The sequence below is a fragment of the Lepisosteus platostomus genome, chromosome 5 (genome assembly GCF_059453375.1).
Source record: "Lepisosteus platostomus isolate fLepPlt1 chromosome 5, fLepPlt1.hap1, whole genome shotgun sequence".
In the NCBI taxonomy this organism is placed as follows: domain Eukaryota; kingdom Metazoa; phylum Chordata; class Actinopteri; order Semionotiformes; family Lepisosteidae; genus Lepisosteus; species Lepisosteus platostomus.
In genome coordinates, this window is record NC_142615.1 from 59,817,245 (window position 1) to 59,834,394 (window position 17,150).

General features: G+C 42.1%; 1 protein-coding gene and 2 long non-coding RNA genes across 3 annotated transcripts; 2 read left to right on the top strand and 1 right to left on the bottom strand.

Annotated features, from left to right (window-relative positions):
• The first annotated feature begins 425 nt into the window (after nt 1-425).
• On the top strand, nt 426-7,263 carry LOC148670408 (uncharacterized). The gene is made up of 2 exons (XM_088632678.1): nt 426-919; nt 4,048-7,263. The coding sequence occupies exons 1-2, from the start codon at nt 532-534 to the stop codon at nt 5,940-5,942; spliced, it is 2,283 nt and encodes a 760-aa protein (XP_088488804.1). The 5' UTR covers nt 426-531; the 3' UTR covers nt 5,943-7,263.
• LOC148670409 (uncharacterized) lies at nt 7,264-8,173 on the top strand. Its single transcript, XR_015937060.1, has 3 exons — nt 7,264-7,539; nt 7,634-7,763; nt 8,026-8,173. It is a non-coding gene; the product is annotated as an uncharacterized LOC148670409 (long non-coding RNA).
• Nucleotides 8,174-9,952: 1,779 nt separating this feature from the next.
• LOC148670410 (uncharacterized) lies at nt 9,953-11,981 on the bottom strand. The gene is made up of 4 exons (XR_015936987.1): nt 11,448-11,981; nt 10,992-11,054; nt 10,630-10,739; nt 9,953-10,419 (listed from the first exon to the last, which is right to left on the bottom strand). It is a non-coding gene; the product is annotated as an uncharacterized LOC148670410 (long non-coding RNA).
• Nucleotides 11,982-17,150: the final 5,169 nt, after the last annotated feature.

A 17,150-nucleotide genomic window follows, 5' to 3' on the forward strand; every position in this document is an offset into this window, starting at 1 on the left:
ATGAAGGATTTTTTTTTCTTTAACCAAAAACCTGCACAGGGAGATGTAGAACAAAAATCCGCTTGAGACGTTTTCGTTGGGGAGGAGGGTTGTGGAAGGGCAAAAAAATAAATCTGTTGCGTTTCACAAAATTCAGTTACGAACGGCGCAAGTCGCAGGTGATTCACTCCTCTTCACTAGGTGGCGATAGGAGGTGCAGTGGTTTATATCCGGCTGCAGAGACTCCTCTTTCTCAGTTCCGCTTCTCGATTGTCTTGAAGTCACCGCCACGTTAACGAATGACGTCATCATACTGCGCAACACTGCATATATTTCACCCACGTGTAGGTGATTGAATCATTTTCTTTAGGTAAAGAAGGAAGTTGTTTTTTAATAACTTCAGTTTCTGAAAACGTAGCATCTTGTCGGTTGTGTTTATGCTTGAACAGAGCACAGCCCTGACAACAGAATCTGTGAAGAATACAAAATAAAGAAGCAGTTCTGTTTAAACATCGCAAGTCAGCCTTTGTTTCTGATCGACTCTGAAGAAGGATGGCGGAGTGCTTGTTAAATCTGCAAACCCAGCTTGATTCGTTCATGCAGGTTTTGCTCAAATCGATCGTGTATGAAGTGTCAGAAGTTTTCCGAAACAGGATGTCTGACTCTGAGGACGAGTTTCAAGACAAACTCCTCAGCGTCTCCCAGATCCTGGTGAGACGGGCCGTGTTTAAAATCACACAGTGTGTGGAGGACAGTGTCGGGAGTGAAATGGCGCAGCTGAAGAAGGAAAACGAGAGCCTGAAGTGGAGACTGCAGCTGTGGGAGAAGGAGCCGGGAGCAGGAGAAGATCAGGGACAGACCGATCGTGTTGGACACACGCTTCCCTGTGAAGTCACTGCAGAAATAAAAGAAGAAATGGATACGAAACTGGAGCTGCCAGGTCAGTGTGGTGACTTGTATGAAGTCAGAGTGTGTGTGTTAAAAACCAGTGTCTATAATTAACTCAATGGTGAGATTTTTTTAAACAACAAACTTTATTTTAAAGAAAACATCTCACAATAGTAAACATTCTCATTATCAGTACGCGTTCTAACAAAGTATCAAACTGTCATCAAATAAACTTTCCGAAAGAGGTGAGAGTATAGTGGAGAGATGCAGAGTGACGTGGGACAGACGTGTGATGTAGCAACGGGATTCTTTACTGGAAACTGAACTGTTTTGTCCGGTTACGGTGCTGAAAACACCTCGTTCACATTCAACAATTGTTTCACTGAATCAATTTGTACTCCAACGTCATTAGGAAACAACATTTATAAATATTGTATTTACGTTGTATTGGTCTAAATTTTTACAAGTATACTAATGATTGTGTATATAAACATTATTTAATTGGTTTAAGTATTACTGTCGTCCAGGGTCTGTGTCTGTATTGACTCCTCTAGAATATTAATCCAGTGTGTCTGTATTAACCCCTCTCTCTCTAAGTGCAATGTTTATATACTGTGCTGTGCAGTAAGTGTGTCTGTATGAAGCCCTCTCTCGCTCAGTGCGGTGTTAATGTACTGTAGTGTGCAGTCAGTGTGTCTGTATTAATCCCCCTCTTCTCAGTGCAGTGTTATTATCCTGTTGTGTGCAGTCAGTGTGTCTGTATTAACCCCTTTCTTTGATTGCAATGTTAATGTCCTATAGTGTCCAGTCAGTCTGTGTTTAACCCCTCTCTTGGTGCAGTGTTAATAAACTGTAGTGTCCAGTCAGTATGTATCTATAACCCCTCTCTCTCAGTGAAGTGTTAATGTACTGGAGTGTCCAGTCAGTGTGTCTGTATTAACCCCTCTTTCATTGCAGTGTTAATGTGCTGTAGTGTCCAGTCAGTGTGTCTGTATTCACCCCTCTCTCTCAGTGCAGTCTTTATGTCCTGTAGTGTCAAGTCGGTGTCTGTATTAACCCGCCTCTCTCTGTGCAGTTTTAAAGTACTGTAATGTGGAGTCAGTGTGTCTGTATTAATCCCTTTCTCTGATTGCAGTGCCTGTGTTAAGCCCTCTCTCAATGCAGTGTTAATGTACTGTATTGTGCAGTCAATGTGTCTGTATTCACCCTTCTCTTTAAGTGCAGACTTTATGCCCTGTAGTGTCCAATCAGTGTCTGTATTAACCCATCTCTCAGTGAAGTGGTAATATGCTCTAAGTTCCAGTTTGTCCATGTCTGTATAAGCCCCCTGTCTCAGTCTAGTGTTAATGTCCTGTAGTGTCCAGTCAGTGTCAGTATTAACCCCCCTCTCTCAGTGCAGTGTTAAAGTACTGTAGTGTCCAGTCAGTATGTATCTATTAACCCCTCTCTCTCAGTGCAGTGTTAATGTGCTGTAGTGTCCAGTCCGTATGTATCTATTAACCCCTCTCTCTCAGTGCAGTGTTAATGTACTGTTATGTCCAGTCAGTGTGTCTATATTAATCCCTCTCTCATTGAAGTGTTAATGTGCTGTAGTGTCCAGTCACTGTGTCTGTATTCACCCTTCTCTCTCAGTGCAGTCTTTATGTCCTGTAGTGTCCAGTCATTGTGTCTGTATTAACCCGCCTCTCTCTGTGCAGTTTTAAAGTACTGTAATGTGCAGTCAGTGTGTCTGTATTAATCCCTCTCTCTCAGTACAGTGTTAATGTACTATTATGTCCAGTCAATGCGTCTGTATTAACCCCTCTTTAACCCCAGTGTTAATGCACTGGAGTGTCCAGTCAGTCAGTGTGTCTGCATTAACCCCTCTCCTTCTCAATGCAGTTTTAATGTCCTGTAGTGTTCAGTCAGTGTGTCTGTTTGAACCTCTCTCTCTCTCTCTCTCTCTCAGTGCACTGTTAATGTACATGTAATGTAATTGTGATATTACAGTAATTTTACTTTTTACATGGTAGTTAGGTTTCTGATGAAGCTAAATCAGAACACACCCTTATACCCACTTATTCCACTATGTTTAAACAACCCAAATTGATTGTGAGTGTACTAGTATGTGTGTGTGTGTAGTTTAAAGCTTTTAAGATCACATGGCCTCAGCTATCACTACTATGCTGATGTTACTCAAATATACATCCTTACCAAACCTGACGCTGATGTGGCTGTCTCTATTCTATTTATTTGCATCCCAGATATAAAAACTTGGGTTACTCAAAATTTCCTTCATTTAACTGTGACAAGACTGAAGTCATGCTTATTGGCACCACCCATCAACTTTGTACAACCAATGTGTAACCCTATCTGTAGATGATCTTGTACTTGAGCTTCAGTCTAAACTGAAAACCTTGGGGATGATATTTGACCTTCGACCCACATGCTCAGAATGTTGTCAAAACATCTTTCATTCACTTCAGAAATATTCCTCGACCGCCCTATGTTATCACTAACTGTGGCTGAAAAGTGTTGTCTAATCTTGAATCGACTACTGTAACACTCTACTCTCTGGGGATTCTAAATCCCCATTGAACAAACTCCAGTATGTCCAAAATTCAGCAGCCAGAATCCTGACCAGGTCTCGTACAAATGATCACATGACTCCTATCCTGGAGTCCTTGCACTGGCTTCCTGTCAAGTTTCATATCGACTTAAAAATCCTCCTGCTCACCTATAAGACTCTCCATGTCTTGGCTTGGCACCTCCATACTTGTCTGATATTATCACCCTACTCCCTACCTTGCAATCTTTGCTCTTCTAATTGTGTTCAACTGTTTGTCCCCCAGTCTGTCTACACTCTATGGGTGACATGGCCTTCTCCTGTCTTGCCCCGTGCTCTGGAACTCTCTCCCCAAGGATATCAGAGAGTCACCTTCTCTAAACTCTAAATCCAGACTTAAAAACTTTTTCTTCAGAAGAGCCTTTATTGAACTGTTCTGTACCGCTCTGTTCCTACTGTACTTAGTACCACTGTCTACTGTCTCCTCTAACTGTGTATTCTCATCGTGCTAATTTTGTGTATTTGTTGTTGTTGGCATTCTGTAAAATGCTTTCAGAAGCCACCTCTAAAGGTATAAAACTATAAAATAAAGTTTATTCTTATAAAGGTCATGTTTTCTTGTCCTGTGTTTACAGGCTCAGAGGTCAGTGTTCTCTCCGACGCTGGGGAAAGGGCTCTTCTTGAACAGCAGCACAGTAAGGAGGAGTGGGGCTCCAGTCTGATGCAGGAGACAGAGCTCACTGCCGCAGCAGGGAAAGAGGCACTTAGTGAGCAGCACACAGACAGCAGACAGAGTGTCAAGGATCTGGACTCTGTGCCCATGATGAAGACGGAGCCTGAGAGTGAGACACCTGGGCTCTTAGTATGTGATGATTTTACAGAGAAGATGAATAATCTGGACACAATCAATATTACACAAGGTTGTAATGAACTGGGCTGTGTCTCTGTACAAGAGCACAGTGAAGAACTGGATGTCTTTAATCTTACAGAGCAGGACATGGAGCCCCAGTTGATTGACTGTGCAGAGCAGCAGACTGATGTACCTGGTGAAGAGAACATTGTTGAGATACAGCACCGAGAGGAGAGTCAGTACAGGGAGGAGCAACAGCAGCTCCTACAGGGCTTGATAATTAGGCCTTGTTCTGTTCAAGTGGAGAGACTGTCAGAACTGGAGAGTATGTCTGTTCTTGGGCAAAGAGAGGAACAGCTGAATGAACTGGGGGGTTTTAGTCTCAGAGAGCTGGGGATGGAGTCCCAGATGATTCACACTCCTGAGCAGCACACTGAAGGACACGATGGAGAAAACAAATCTCAGTTTCAGCACACAGAGCAAGACCATTCCATGGAGCATTTGCAGAATAAGAGACCCCAGCACGATCAGAGGATGAGGAAGAATCACTCAAGGCCTTGCTCAGATGGAGTGGACAAACTGCCATTATGGCACAGGGAGAAGCAGCGTTTCTGGCAGTCTAGCATTTCAAAACCCTACCAGCACTTTCACACAGGAGAGAGACCTTTCAGCTGTAGTCAGTGTGGGAAGAGTTTTAGTCGGTCAAGTAGCTTAATAGCCCACCAGCACATTCACACAGGAATGAGACCATTCAGCTGCAGTCAGTGTGGGAAGAGTTTTAGACAGTCAAGTAGCTTAATAGCCCACCGGCACATTCACACAGGAGAGAGACCATTCAGCTGTAGTCACTGTGGGACGAGTTTTAGTCGGTCCAGTAGCTTAATAGCCCACCAGCACATTCACACAGGAGAGAGACCATTCAGCTGCAGTCAGTGTGGGAAGAGTTTTAATTTGAAAAGCATCTTACAATCACACCAGCGCATTCACACAGGAGAGAGACCATTCAGCTGCAGTCAGTGTGGGAAGAGTTTTAGTCAGTCAAGTAGCTTAATAGCCCACCAGCGCATTCACACAGGAGAGAGACCGTTCAGCTGCAGTCAGTGTGGGAAGAGTTTTAGTTGGTCAGGTGGCTTAAAAACCCACCAGCACATTCACACAGGAGAGAGATCTTTCAGCTGCAGTCAGTGTGGGAAGAGTTTTAGTCAGTCAAGTGCCTTAGTAACCCACCAGCGCATTCACACAGGAGAGAGACCGTTCAGCTGCAGTCAGTGTGGGAAGAGTTTTAGTCAGTCAAGTCACTTAAAAAGGCACCAGCGCATTCACACAGGAGAGAGACCATTCAGCTGCAGTCAGTGTGGGAAGAGTTTTAGTCGGTCAAGTAACTTAAAAACCCACCAGCGCATTCACACAGGAGAGAGACAGTTCAGCTGCAGTCAGTGTGGGAAGAGTTTTAGTCTGTCAAGTAACTTAAAAACCCACCAGCGCATTCACACAGGAGAGAGACAGTTCAGCTGCAGTCAGTGTGGGAAGAGTTTTAGTCGGTCAAGTAACTTAAAAACCCACCAGCGCATTCACACAGGAGAGAGACCGTTCAGCTGCAGTCAGTGTGGGAAGAGTTTTAGTCGGTCAAGTGACTTAATAACCCACCAGCACATTCACACAGGAGAGAGACCATTGTAGCGGCAAGGTTTATTAAAATACAGGAATTAAGTTTGCTGCTCCCTTGCCAGTCTCTCTCTCCCTCATCTCAAGTGGTGCTTGATAGAGAGAGGCCATTCCATTTGGTTCACATTTAAGGTGTTTTTCTAGCTGTTTTTCTAGTGTTCTGATAAGGAACAACTCCCAAAGCTGAGACACATCAGCCACCCTAATTAATGGTCATCTCTGGTGCCTCACTGTCTGGGAGATTCCAAGGGAGAGTCTCATCCCAAATGGTTTACAACCCCAAGGTCAGAGTTCATGGTTACTCATCCTCACACGGGGCACCAGTAAATGTAGGCATCCTCTCACGAGGCACCAGTAACTGTAGGGGTTTGTGCATTTACTGGGACAATTGTTAATTGTAGCAGTAAGTCACAAAATGATTCTCGAATGCCCATGGAACTTTCAACCAATGAGCGACCGTAGTTCCTCCAAGTAAAACTCCAGCTCCTCCTGGACATCCTCAGACTCAGCTCAGACAGTCATGTAACGGCCAGTGTGTTCCAGTGCCAGAACTTTCCTTTGTTCTAAGAGTCGAGAACGGAGGTTGCCACCGTGTAACCAAAGGATCCACCCGAGGTTAGCCCAGCAGCAAGCCTCGTGAACCCACCGCGAACACTCACCTGATCAACGAGCAAACTGGTTGGAACTGTGGACAGCTGAATATCAGTATTCAGGACTCGCGCTACATCGGGAACGAACCGGTCTTCTTCCTGTCTAAAGATTGTGACTTTTCTGTGTGCAAACTCTGCTAGTTTCAGCCAACAATAACTAGCCGGTCTTCAGAGAGCATCAGCAGCGCACCGTAGCAGAAATCTCTCCCTCCTTCTCCTTCTCTCACGTCGAATCAGCACTGCCTTGCACCGGGCCACAGAGCGCCGATTGGACACGGCAACAGCCTGCCACTGCTTCTTTGCGTCCGCGGGAGATCTGAATCCCCATAGAGCGGATGAGTATTCAACATTCTGCATTACAGCTCGAGAATTCAATTGTTACCTCAACCTGAGTTGATATCAGTTTAATTCCTATGAGTCATGTACTGGCTTTTGAGTATCTAATGTACAAGTTGTAACAAAGTTCATTTACAAAACGTTCTAAATGAATGATATACGGAATGTATGTCCCTCTTGGTTTGTAGCTCTTCGTGATTGAATATATACCTTTTGCATACTGCTAACCCGCTCTATAAGATCTGTTATGTTTATGTAGATTTTATGTATTAATAAATGTATTGTCGTGTATTAGTATCCCCGTGTGTGCGTTGTTTGAGTTATCCTGCAAGGTTGATTCTAATAGCTATCAGAAGAATAATTTTTGTGACTTGCTGCTACAATTAATAATCGTCCCAGTTAAGCACAAAACCCCTACATTTACTGGTGCCTCATGAGAGGATGCCTATAGAGTGAAGAACAGGAACATGTAAGATGATTAATATACATTAATATACCCATCCACTCGATTCAGGGTTGTGGTTGAACTGGAACAATCCTGACAAGCAGTTGGTGCAAAGCACAGTATCGCCCATAATGTGACACCAGTCCAGCTGCAGCACCCAGGGTTGGTAAAGAACATGACAGTAAGAATACTTTCAAACAACAAAAAGAGTAAATTACATATATATGGGATTTTTACAGTTTGGTGTATTCATTTCTATTTTCTCACTATTACAGGTCGAGGAATGGATGCAAAGAAAGTGTTGTGTCAACACGTGGGCACAAAAATGGTAATAATTGCTTTTAAAGAGCACAAAACCTCAAACAGCAGCTATCTTCCTTTGCATTGAGTGAAGAAGAGGAACATGTAAGTTGATGGCTACATTAATATACCCATCCACTCGATTCAGGGTTGTGGTGGAACTGGAACAATCTTGGCAAGCAGTGGGTGCAAAGCACTATCACAGATAATGTGACACCAGTCCATCACAGGACTCACTCACACCACGGCCAATTTTCACAGAAGCCAATTAAAATCCATGTCCTCCACCTTCATAGCTTCCATGTTGTACAGTATTTTGAGAAAATCTGGAATATACCTTTCTTGCATTTTATTTGTGTTTTATCAGATGTTTAATCTTAAACTAAGCTGTAATGCACGGGTCAGCAGCTGTGAAGGGAGACAGAGAAGTTTTTCATTTCATCTGCGGGAAAGCCAATTCACAGTCCTTCCAAAGACTTGAGAAGACTGCATGAGAAGTAAGCAGAATAATATATTACTTTAATTTCTGTGGTGCCATGCCCCACACTACCTCGGAAACGCCGTTCTATCCCTGTCACACCCCACACTCTCCCTCGCAAATGCCATTGCATTCCCAGAACCACTGTTTCATAATCTCATCCCTGATTGAACCCATCAGATTCCTCAAATTCTCACTCCCTAACCAATTATCCAATCACACCCCTTTCCTTTCAGTATTTAAACTCCCCTCACACACATCCCCACGCTCACTATTGAGAAGCCTCTTGTAGTATTCTCCAGTGCGTGTTTCCAAGCCTTTTGACTGATCTCCTGTTACGAATCTTCTGCCTCCACCTTTCGACCTCGTCTTCTGGATTTTGTCTTTTGGATTGTTTTTGGATATCTCTCGTTACCGGACCCTTTGCCTCCCTTATCAACCCAGCCTTTGGATTTCGTCTTTGGATCGTCCCTTTGCTACTTTGCGTTCTGTGGGATTCCGGTCACACATAAGGATCCTCCAATTTTACCTATAGGTTCCCTGACACAGACGAGGGGAGTCCTGGTGTCCGTGTGGCAGCGCAGCTGGTATAAAACGCTCCCTGTGCTGTGTGTGTTGTGGGATGCTGGTGTTTCCGAGAGAAACGGGCTGTTTGTGTGGGAAGATGCTCTTTCCTCAGGAGGGGAAAAGTCCGTCTGGGGCTCAGCTGGAAGAACCGAGCGGGAAGGAAAGTTCTGGAAGTGCGCGTCTCCTCTCCGTCTGCTTCAGTCCCAGTTACTGCGACACCAGGACAGAACAGGAGTGACGAGCGAGTCTTCTTTTGTACACAGGGTATTAGAGGGGTTTTTAGGAAACAGCACAGAGAGAGAGGAAAGGACACCAGTGGGAGAGAGTCCTGAGACTGATTGATGAATCTCTCCGTCTTGTCTTGTTCTTGTTCTTGTCTTGATCCGGGTTATACCCAGTCCCAGTTTAAACTGGTTTACAATGTGGGATTTCTGCACTGACACGACCCTACATGTGTCTCCACATGAGACGGGAGTCCTGTAACATGTTTTTAGACAGAAACCCGCCAGAACAGACACATGAGAAGTGACCTGGAGGAGAGGTCAGAACGGGGACAGTTTCTGGACAAGTATAAAAACTGGGAACTTCGCTTTTTACAGCAACAGTTTCTGATTAAAATGTCCCGTTACTTCACTCTCAAGAAAACTAGAAAATTCCAGAAGTGGATTAGTCGAGTGATGTCCCATTTTATTAGAAAGAGATTTGATCTCCTGACTGTTACTCTCACTAATATAATAGTCTGTGTTGTTATCAGTACAGTTACTCCAACACCGGGACTCATTACAGCTCATGACATTAATTACAATTAATTAACTCTTTATACTGAGTGCCTTTAGTCGTGAACAGAGGTCCATCCAGTTTCTATGCTCTGTATCCAGTACAGGGTCACGTCTTTCACACTAATGAAATGTAAAGAATGAAAACGCATTGAAACAAGCAGTAAAGCAGGGGAATTTATTAAAATGAGACTGTATTAAATACGAGTGACTCAGTGGGCAGAAGACGTATAATATACGTCTATTAAATGCATACCTTAGATGTATAAATGTGGTCTGCAATTCGTCTAGAATGAAATTCTAATATACGTCTATTGTTGTACGTCAATTATACATCTATGTTTAGACGTTCATTATGCATAAATGGTTGGAGTTCTATTATACAGATAAATTTAGAGGACAATTATACATCAAAGACAGGTTTTACAGGTGTAGAAACTAGTAAACCAAGAAATTATTTGGTTTCAAAATTTATTCTGAAAATACACATTCACATCTGAAAAATATGTATTTCAAATTATACATTGTATACAATCAATCAACAATCAACATATGTGCAATAATCATAAAACAAACACAACTAGTCTTAAACTTCAGCTACAAATTCTGGTAACATCAATATACAGTATAGTAATGACAAACACAAACTAATTACATTAACACACTATCTAACTCAAAACCACATTTTGATTCAAATATAAATTTTAAAATGCACAACTTCTATATTTCCAAGAAAAAAAAATATTACAGTGGAAGTTAAGATGATTTTTGTCCACCATTTGCAAACCCTGTCTAATTGTCCTAACAGAACCAGAAACCTATTATTTTCAGTGTCCAGATCTCCTGACTCCCTGCCTTGCATGTGCATTCTTCAAGTAACACATTGCGTGCTCCTTTATTTCTTTTTCTGTTGATGTAGGGTGGGACTTCAGCACCGCAGCTAGGAGAAAATTATATAATATTACTACTCAAATAAATGATGATTATTATCTTCTTGAGTATAATCTCAAAAATGAACCATTAAGGTTTACTAAGCTCAAAGCTGAAATAAACGGATACAATTTGGCTTGCATCATAGCAGTTGAGTAATAAAGTCTGTCCTAATTAAAGAGTACCCAAAGTTTGAAAGTACAACATAGAATATGAGTACCTTTAATTACTCTATAAAGATTTGTGTCTCCCAGGCCCCTCTTTTGTTGTTTATCTTTTCGGTTTGTGCCAGCGAAGTTGAATTCTGTCATCAGTTCATTTGTCATAAGTCTGAAAACCACATTTTCACTGAGTTTAGACATTTTTTCAAGTGAGTTTCCACTCAACATTTATTTACTCAAATATTTAGGATCAAATGTAGTACTGTAATCCTTATATTTTAAAAGACAATTTTGCAGTTTTACACCTTGCACATTCAGTGGTTAACACATAGGTATCTATAAGCTCAATTCTGTGGATATGTTACTTTGATCGAAGTAAAAATGTAATGTAAAAACATTTAAAAAAATCAATAAGCAATACCTTGACAAGACTGTGAAAACACTCTCTGACATCACTGCCGCCTACTCTCTGAAGTTGGTTTATCTGGAAATAATATTATATTTGAAATAATATTAGAAGCTATTTTTACTACTAGATCTTCATTAATCAACTAATCAGACATACCCATTTACACATTCATGGAACAAACACATTTTCACATATTAACTGCACTTTTTTGCAGTATTTTCTCAGTCTAAAAATACAAAGTGACCATTTTTCAAAGTAAAAAAAACTGTAGTAACTTTTTAGAACATGAAAACACTTTATTTTGCCATTAAAGGATAAGCAAGATTATACATTATAAACTAAAAATATGAACGTATGCCAGAGATGGATCATATTAATCAGATGTAGGCTATAAAATTATGACCTATCTGAAACCTAGAATATTAGTAGTGAATATTTCGACACCACAGTGAGAATACAATATCATACCAGCAGGTTTTGATTGTCCATGCTGTCAAGTGCTTGCTCGTATGCACAGAACTCTTCCATTGTGGTCAGCCTCCTGATGTGGAATTGGGAGTCCACCGGTTCTGTGGACATACCCAAACGCCTCAATTCATCCCTCATCTCTATCAGGAGGCCCAATACCCGCTTCTGAAACTCTGAAATAATTTACATTTTATATCAGCATTTAAAAGGAATTGGGTTAGGATTTTCTTACACTATTGTCACATTAGCATTACTGTAGTGTTGCTAATGTGCTACATGCAATTTATAATCTTAAAAATAAAAAATGACCACATCTGTAGTTCATTTTAACTGTACTTACTTACATCTGAAAGAGGATATCTCTCTCTCTTCTCTTCTGGTCTGGATGTGGTCTTCTGCCTGGGAGACTCTGAAAATAATTCAGTTATGGAAAACATTTACTTTATCACACAACTTAATATTTCAATTTAGTCATTTAGTCTGTCATTGAACTAGGATTCTATAAACAATGTCAATTAAACTCCATTGGCGTATTTTTTAAAAACATAGCTGCAATTTTGAATGTGTCGTTTGTAGCATTGTGGTAAAACACAACATATTTTTATATTGTATACGAGCCTACCTTTCTGTGTAAAACTATAATATGGGTAGTTTTATTTATTACTTTATACAATAAAAAAGACATACTTTTTGACAGTCTTCCAGGATCATATCTGCCATCTGGCCAATCCTGGTTTGATACTAGAAATTAAAAAGTTAACAATAATCTCATACTTAACAAATCATTTGCAGAGGGATCATAAACTATTCTTAAATTTAATAATTTAATTAATATGATACAAGTAATGTACTAAGTACTTCGGTTGAAGACTTTGGTCTTATAACTTGCTTAGGGCTTCAAACTTTGCGTGGTGAGGTCCCAGTTTGGACTACCTTGGCTGTTAATATAATATTGCAGATTAATTTAATATTTAAGTATGGACGTAAAATGTTCACCAGTCCAATAATCTTTGAATATAATTCGCTTATGGTAGACAGTTCTCCAGACTTAGGAAAGTACAGTGACATAACCTCAGACTTGTATGTACTTAATATCTCTAATCAATCCATTGCACTGCATTAAAACAAAACGAAAACTAAAACGCCCTGGGCATACCGTTTCGCGCTTCTTATCAGTTGCTCAAAAGTAATTTGACCGTATGAAATGCATAATATAAACCTAGAAACATGTATTGTGAGCAGTATTTACGTAGTATCAGTGTCAAGACATACCTCTCAAATACTGTAAATCAAGTTAAAAATATCTCAAGACCGATACTGGTCATAATGAAACCATGTTTCGTGTATGTTTTCTTTAAAGTACCGAGACCAGCCATATACTGTATGTTTATGTTCCAAAATTAATATCGTTTATGGCCTTCACACACGTTGCAGTATGCTCCTATTCTTTTTATGCTCAGCTACTAAGATTTCCCTTCAGTGGTAAAATTCCATATGAATATTCAATACTACAACGGGCACAGTAAAGACGTTTACTGTAAATCTTTCTACGACAGACCAACAGACCACGAGTGCCCTTGTCGGTCAACCAATCACATACCGCGGTACCCCGCGTCATCTTGCGTCACGATGCGCGACGCCATAGCCAAGTATCTCCGGTACGTGTCTGTACCGCGCACTTTGAATGGCTGCATCTGTATCTTTATTAGGGTTGGCCTTCTCTTTGTATAGTTTTGTGGCCTGCTTTGGATCATTCAGCCACCACACATACTCTCTTCGGGCATCCACCCAGTTTGAGGGCAGGACTCCCTCAACCTCCCCCTCCTGCTCTATCCAAACAGCACGTGTCCACATCACCTGAAACAGACATACACATTTTAATTTTGAGTCTTAATTCAGATTGTGGTGCTGATTACTACACTTGTGTTCGCTTATAATGATTATACTCAATGAAACACATAATTCAGTAATAAACATTCTGCTTTATGTATACATTTGGTGTTAGATGGTATTCACTACAAGCAATTCCTCACAAACTTTAAAATTTAAACTTAACCATGAGAAAAGAGCAGACAGAAGCAAAGTTGCAACTTCTTCATGGAACAGGATTATGTTCTATTCCATGTAGAAGAGGGAAAAGGACATAACCAGCACAATATGGGAGACACACTACTTTTCTGTGCAACTCTTTTACAGAGAGGAATTTCTGGAAGGCTCTCCTGATGAATCCAGGGCTGGTGAAACATCTGCCCCTTTTTACAGGGAAGTCTTGCTGGCATGGGGGAGTTCGTCTTGCAGCGTGTCTCCTACATGCTGAAGACGAGGGCCCAGCTGCTGAAGCAGCCTCTTTTCCTCTACCACCCTGATCGGGTATCGATGGAATAGACTTTGTTATGATGTTGGATTGTCTAAGTACATGGATCTTTTTTTACAAAATAAAGGACGGCTTTCTGCCTGCTCAGGCTATTGTCGGCACTGCGCGGGAGGTTGACGATGAGCTGTCTGGCAGTAAGATCTGCCAGGAATTTGAGCAGCTCAAGCTCAGCCTCCCGGTGGTTGATGGTTAAGTCTGGGGACCATGGGGGGACCATGGGGGGAGCCTCCTGGGGTGCCCCAACCAGTGTGTTCCACAGGCTGATTGTGGCAGAACAGTTCAGGGCGCCAGTCTCTGAGGTGTTTTGGGGAAAAATCTCCCCCCACTTTGAGCCGGCATGGCTGTGGGCACGTCTGAGGCTGACGTTTCTGCCCCAGAGGTGCAAGGAGCTGGACTATGTCAAACGACACAACTGCATTTTTACAAAAATGGCGCTGCAGAGCCTTCCGTGTGTCCGCCTTGTCCTGCAGCTCGTGAGAGGAAGAGAAGACCCCTATCTCTTGTGCCTCCCGTCAGCCACTAGGGATTAGGGGCGTTAAAGAGCTGTGCTCTTGTGCCTTCCATTACTCCCACTCGGGGGCTTTTCCACTGACTCTGTGAGGGGCAGGTATGTTCAGTAGATTATTGAGCAGATGTTAGGGGTGTTAGAGAGCTGTGATTGTGCAGAACTTCAGGTGTTTGCTTCCCTGCTCCCTCCTCCACCCAACGTCTGGTCCAAACTGGCTCAGCAACCCCTCACACCTCCACATGTCAGAACCTAAATTGTGGCAATTTTTTCATGCCTGGACACCCAGTGGGGTGCTGTTGCTAATCCTTTCCTGAACGTTGCATGCATTCCTGTACCACTCTACCGCTCCTCTTGGTGGGTGTGCTCATGCTGAAACACTCGAAGGCCAGAGCTGGCGGTGGGAGAGCTCCTGCATGCGCAGCTGAAACACCTCAGTTGAGAAAGCGTTAGACTGAAGATCTAAGGGGCCCTCGTTCAATCCTGGGTTTCTGCACTTCAGCTCATTGTGCCCTTTGTTCCTCTCTCCAGTGTCCCCTGCCTAAAGTAATGCGTCCTTTTCTCTGCCCGATACGCAAACTAGACCCTTCGTGTCTCCAAGTCCCTCTGGAGCCCCCACACTGCTCAAGTGACATAATGAAAAATGCACTGGCACTTTTGGTTAATGATGCATGGCGTGAGATTAAAACAACACAGCTCCTTGCATTCACAACAAGAGCCAGCAGCAAAAGCAGTGCCCGCAGCTTTCCATAGTGTACTGGTTATCACATTCGCCTAACATGCGAAAGCTTCCCTGGTTCAAAACCGGGAGGAAAAAAGCCACCTCTTTTCGCATGTATCTCTACTGCTTAAAGGTCCCTAGAGAGAGGCCATTTGTTTCCAATGTATTTCTGGTGCCTTCATGGCATCTCATACCAAATTGCTGATAATTTGCAATTTGGCTGTGCAGAGAGACAAAGACGAGCTTTTCGGCAATTCCAAAGCAGCTCAAAATAACATAAAGATTGCAAACCACCGGGAGCTTCTTAGTGAGCCCAGGATCTCATCACGAGGCCAGGATATCTACTCCAGCAACGGGCCTGGCAAACTGTTCCATACTTTGACCACTCTCGGCGTAAACAAGTCTCTCCTGTTCTCTGATTGAAATGCACTGCATTGTAAAGCGCTATTCATTCACATCACTTACATGGGGCTTGTGCATGGCAGTAGCGGAGCAGTTGTTTCAGGTAAGCAAGCTCCTGCCTGGTTAGTGCTTGGAGCATAAACGCTTTGCTGCTGTCAGTTCTTTCTGGAGCTATCAGCAGGAGGTGCCCCAGGCTTTCCCTTTTCACTTCGGACTCTTTTCTTTGTTCGGGACGCACGTTTCTCGCCCTCTGTGCTGGTGAATCGCAAGTCCACGTGTGCTGTCATGACCGCTGTCACTGCCGGGAGCGCTGACAATGCTCAAGTGGCGCTTTCTGGAGAAGCAGTCCAACTCCAACTTGTACTGAGCTGAGATGAACAGAGCACGGATCTCACGGAGGTCAGCTGTCGAAGCAGCAGGGCGGCGCTTCTGCAGAGCAAGGCTCTGTAGTGCCTTTTAAATCATTGCGGAAAAAGAAGCATCCCTTTTCAGAGTTAAGTAGGGTAAGAAGTGCATAAAGGCGTCCACCTTGTGATTTGGGCCATACTAGCCTGTGGTGACAACAGAAGAATAAAGACCATCTTCAGCCCACGCTGGGTGGGTGTACGTGTCCAACAGTACTGCTCTCGACTCCAGGGACATCCTTTCAGAGTCACAAGTCTGAGCTCAGTTTTAAACACAATCATGACCACGGAAATCTGTAGGACACTGGCTCTCAAATCTCCGAAAGAAGACTGGTAATTTCGACAGTAAAACAAATCGCCTGGGTTAATTAAGGTGCAATTAATAAATGAAGACTCATTCGGCTGTGTGTTTTGGAAAAGTGCTTTGATTTCTGAAGGAACAGGTGTTCACTGATTTCAGGTTCACAGCTTAACATTTCACAAAGTACAATGTCTTGCAGGTATACACAGTTGGATGATCATGTTTGCATCACTCTTTTAAACCGGGGGAACAGACAGGTTATGCTTATTTATTGTAAAGTGATTTTCCTTTAGTAACATAATAGGGTATCACTTTTTTTACTGCAAAGATCATTTCCGTGGAGAGGTCATTTTTATGTTTTTAAGGGTCTGCAGTTTTTGTAATCACGTCGAAAGAAAGGGACTGAAATGTTATGGTACAAATATTTTATTGGAAATGGATTATTAAAAAACTGCTTCTGGTGTCTGGCATGTTTCTTACAATCACTTGCTGTAGTTTTGTCTGGTCATAGGTGGGCACTGTTATGTAACATCTTCAGACTATATTCACGTTCTATTTGGAATTAATTTGAGAATAATGCACACAGTTTTGTAGGTTTAAAAGGGAAATAAATTTATAGCTGAATGCAAAAAGATTGTAACATTTTGTTCAGTTAAAATTCTGTATATATTATAGTAGCCTATACTGTATATATATGGGTTTTATATCTATATACAGTAAATCTGTTTAGGTGATTCACCTTTGAAACATTGTGAAATAGCAAGACTTGATATTAATTCCTATAATTCATATTAGTTCCTCTTAAAAGACAAATATTAACCTGAAAACTGTTTCTTCCTATATGAATGAAGACTACATGGTTTAAACACACACCCTAACCTGTAATGGTGTTTTGTTCTAAGATATCCAACAATTCCATTTCATATTCCATTCTCATTCATAAGTACCTGTGTTATTATGCATCACTGAAAATGACTTCTAATGGAAGTGTTTGAT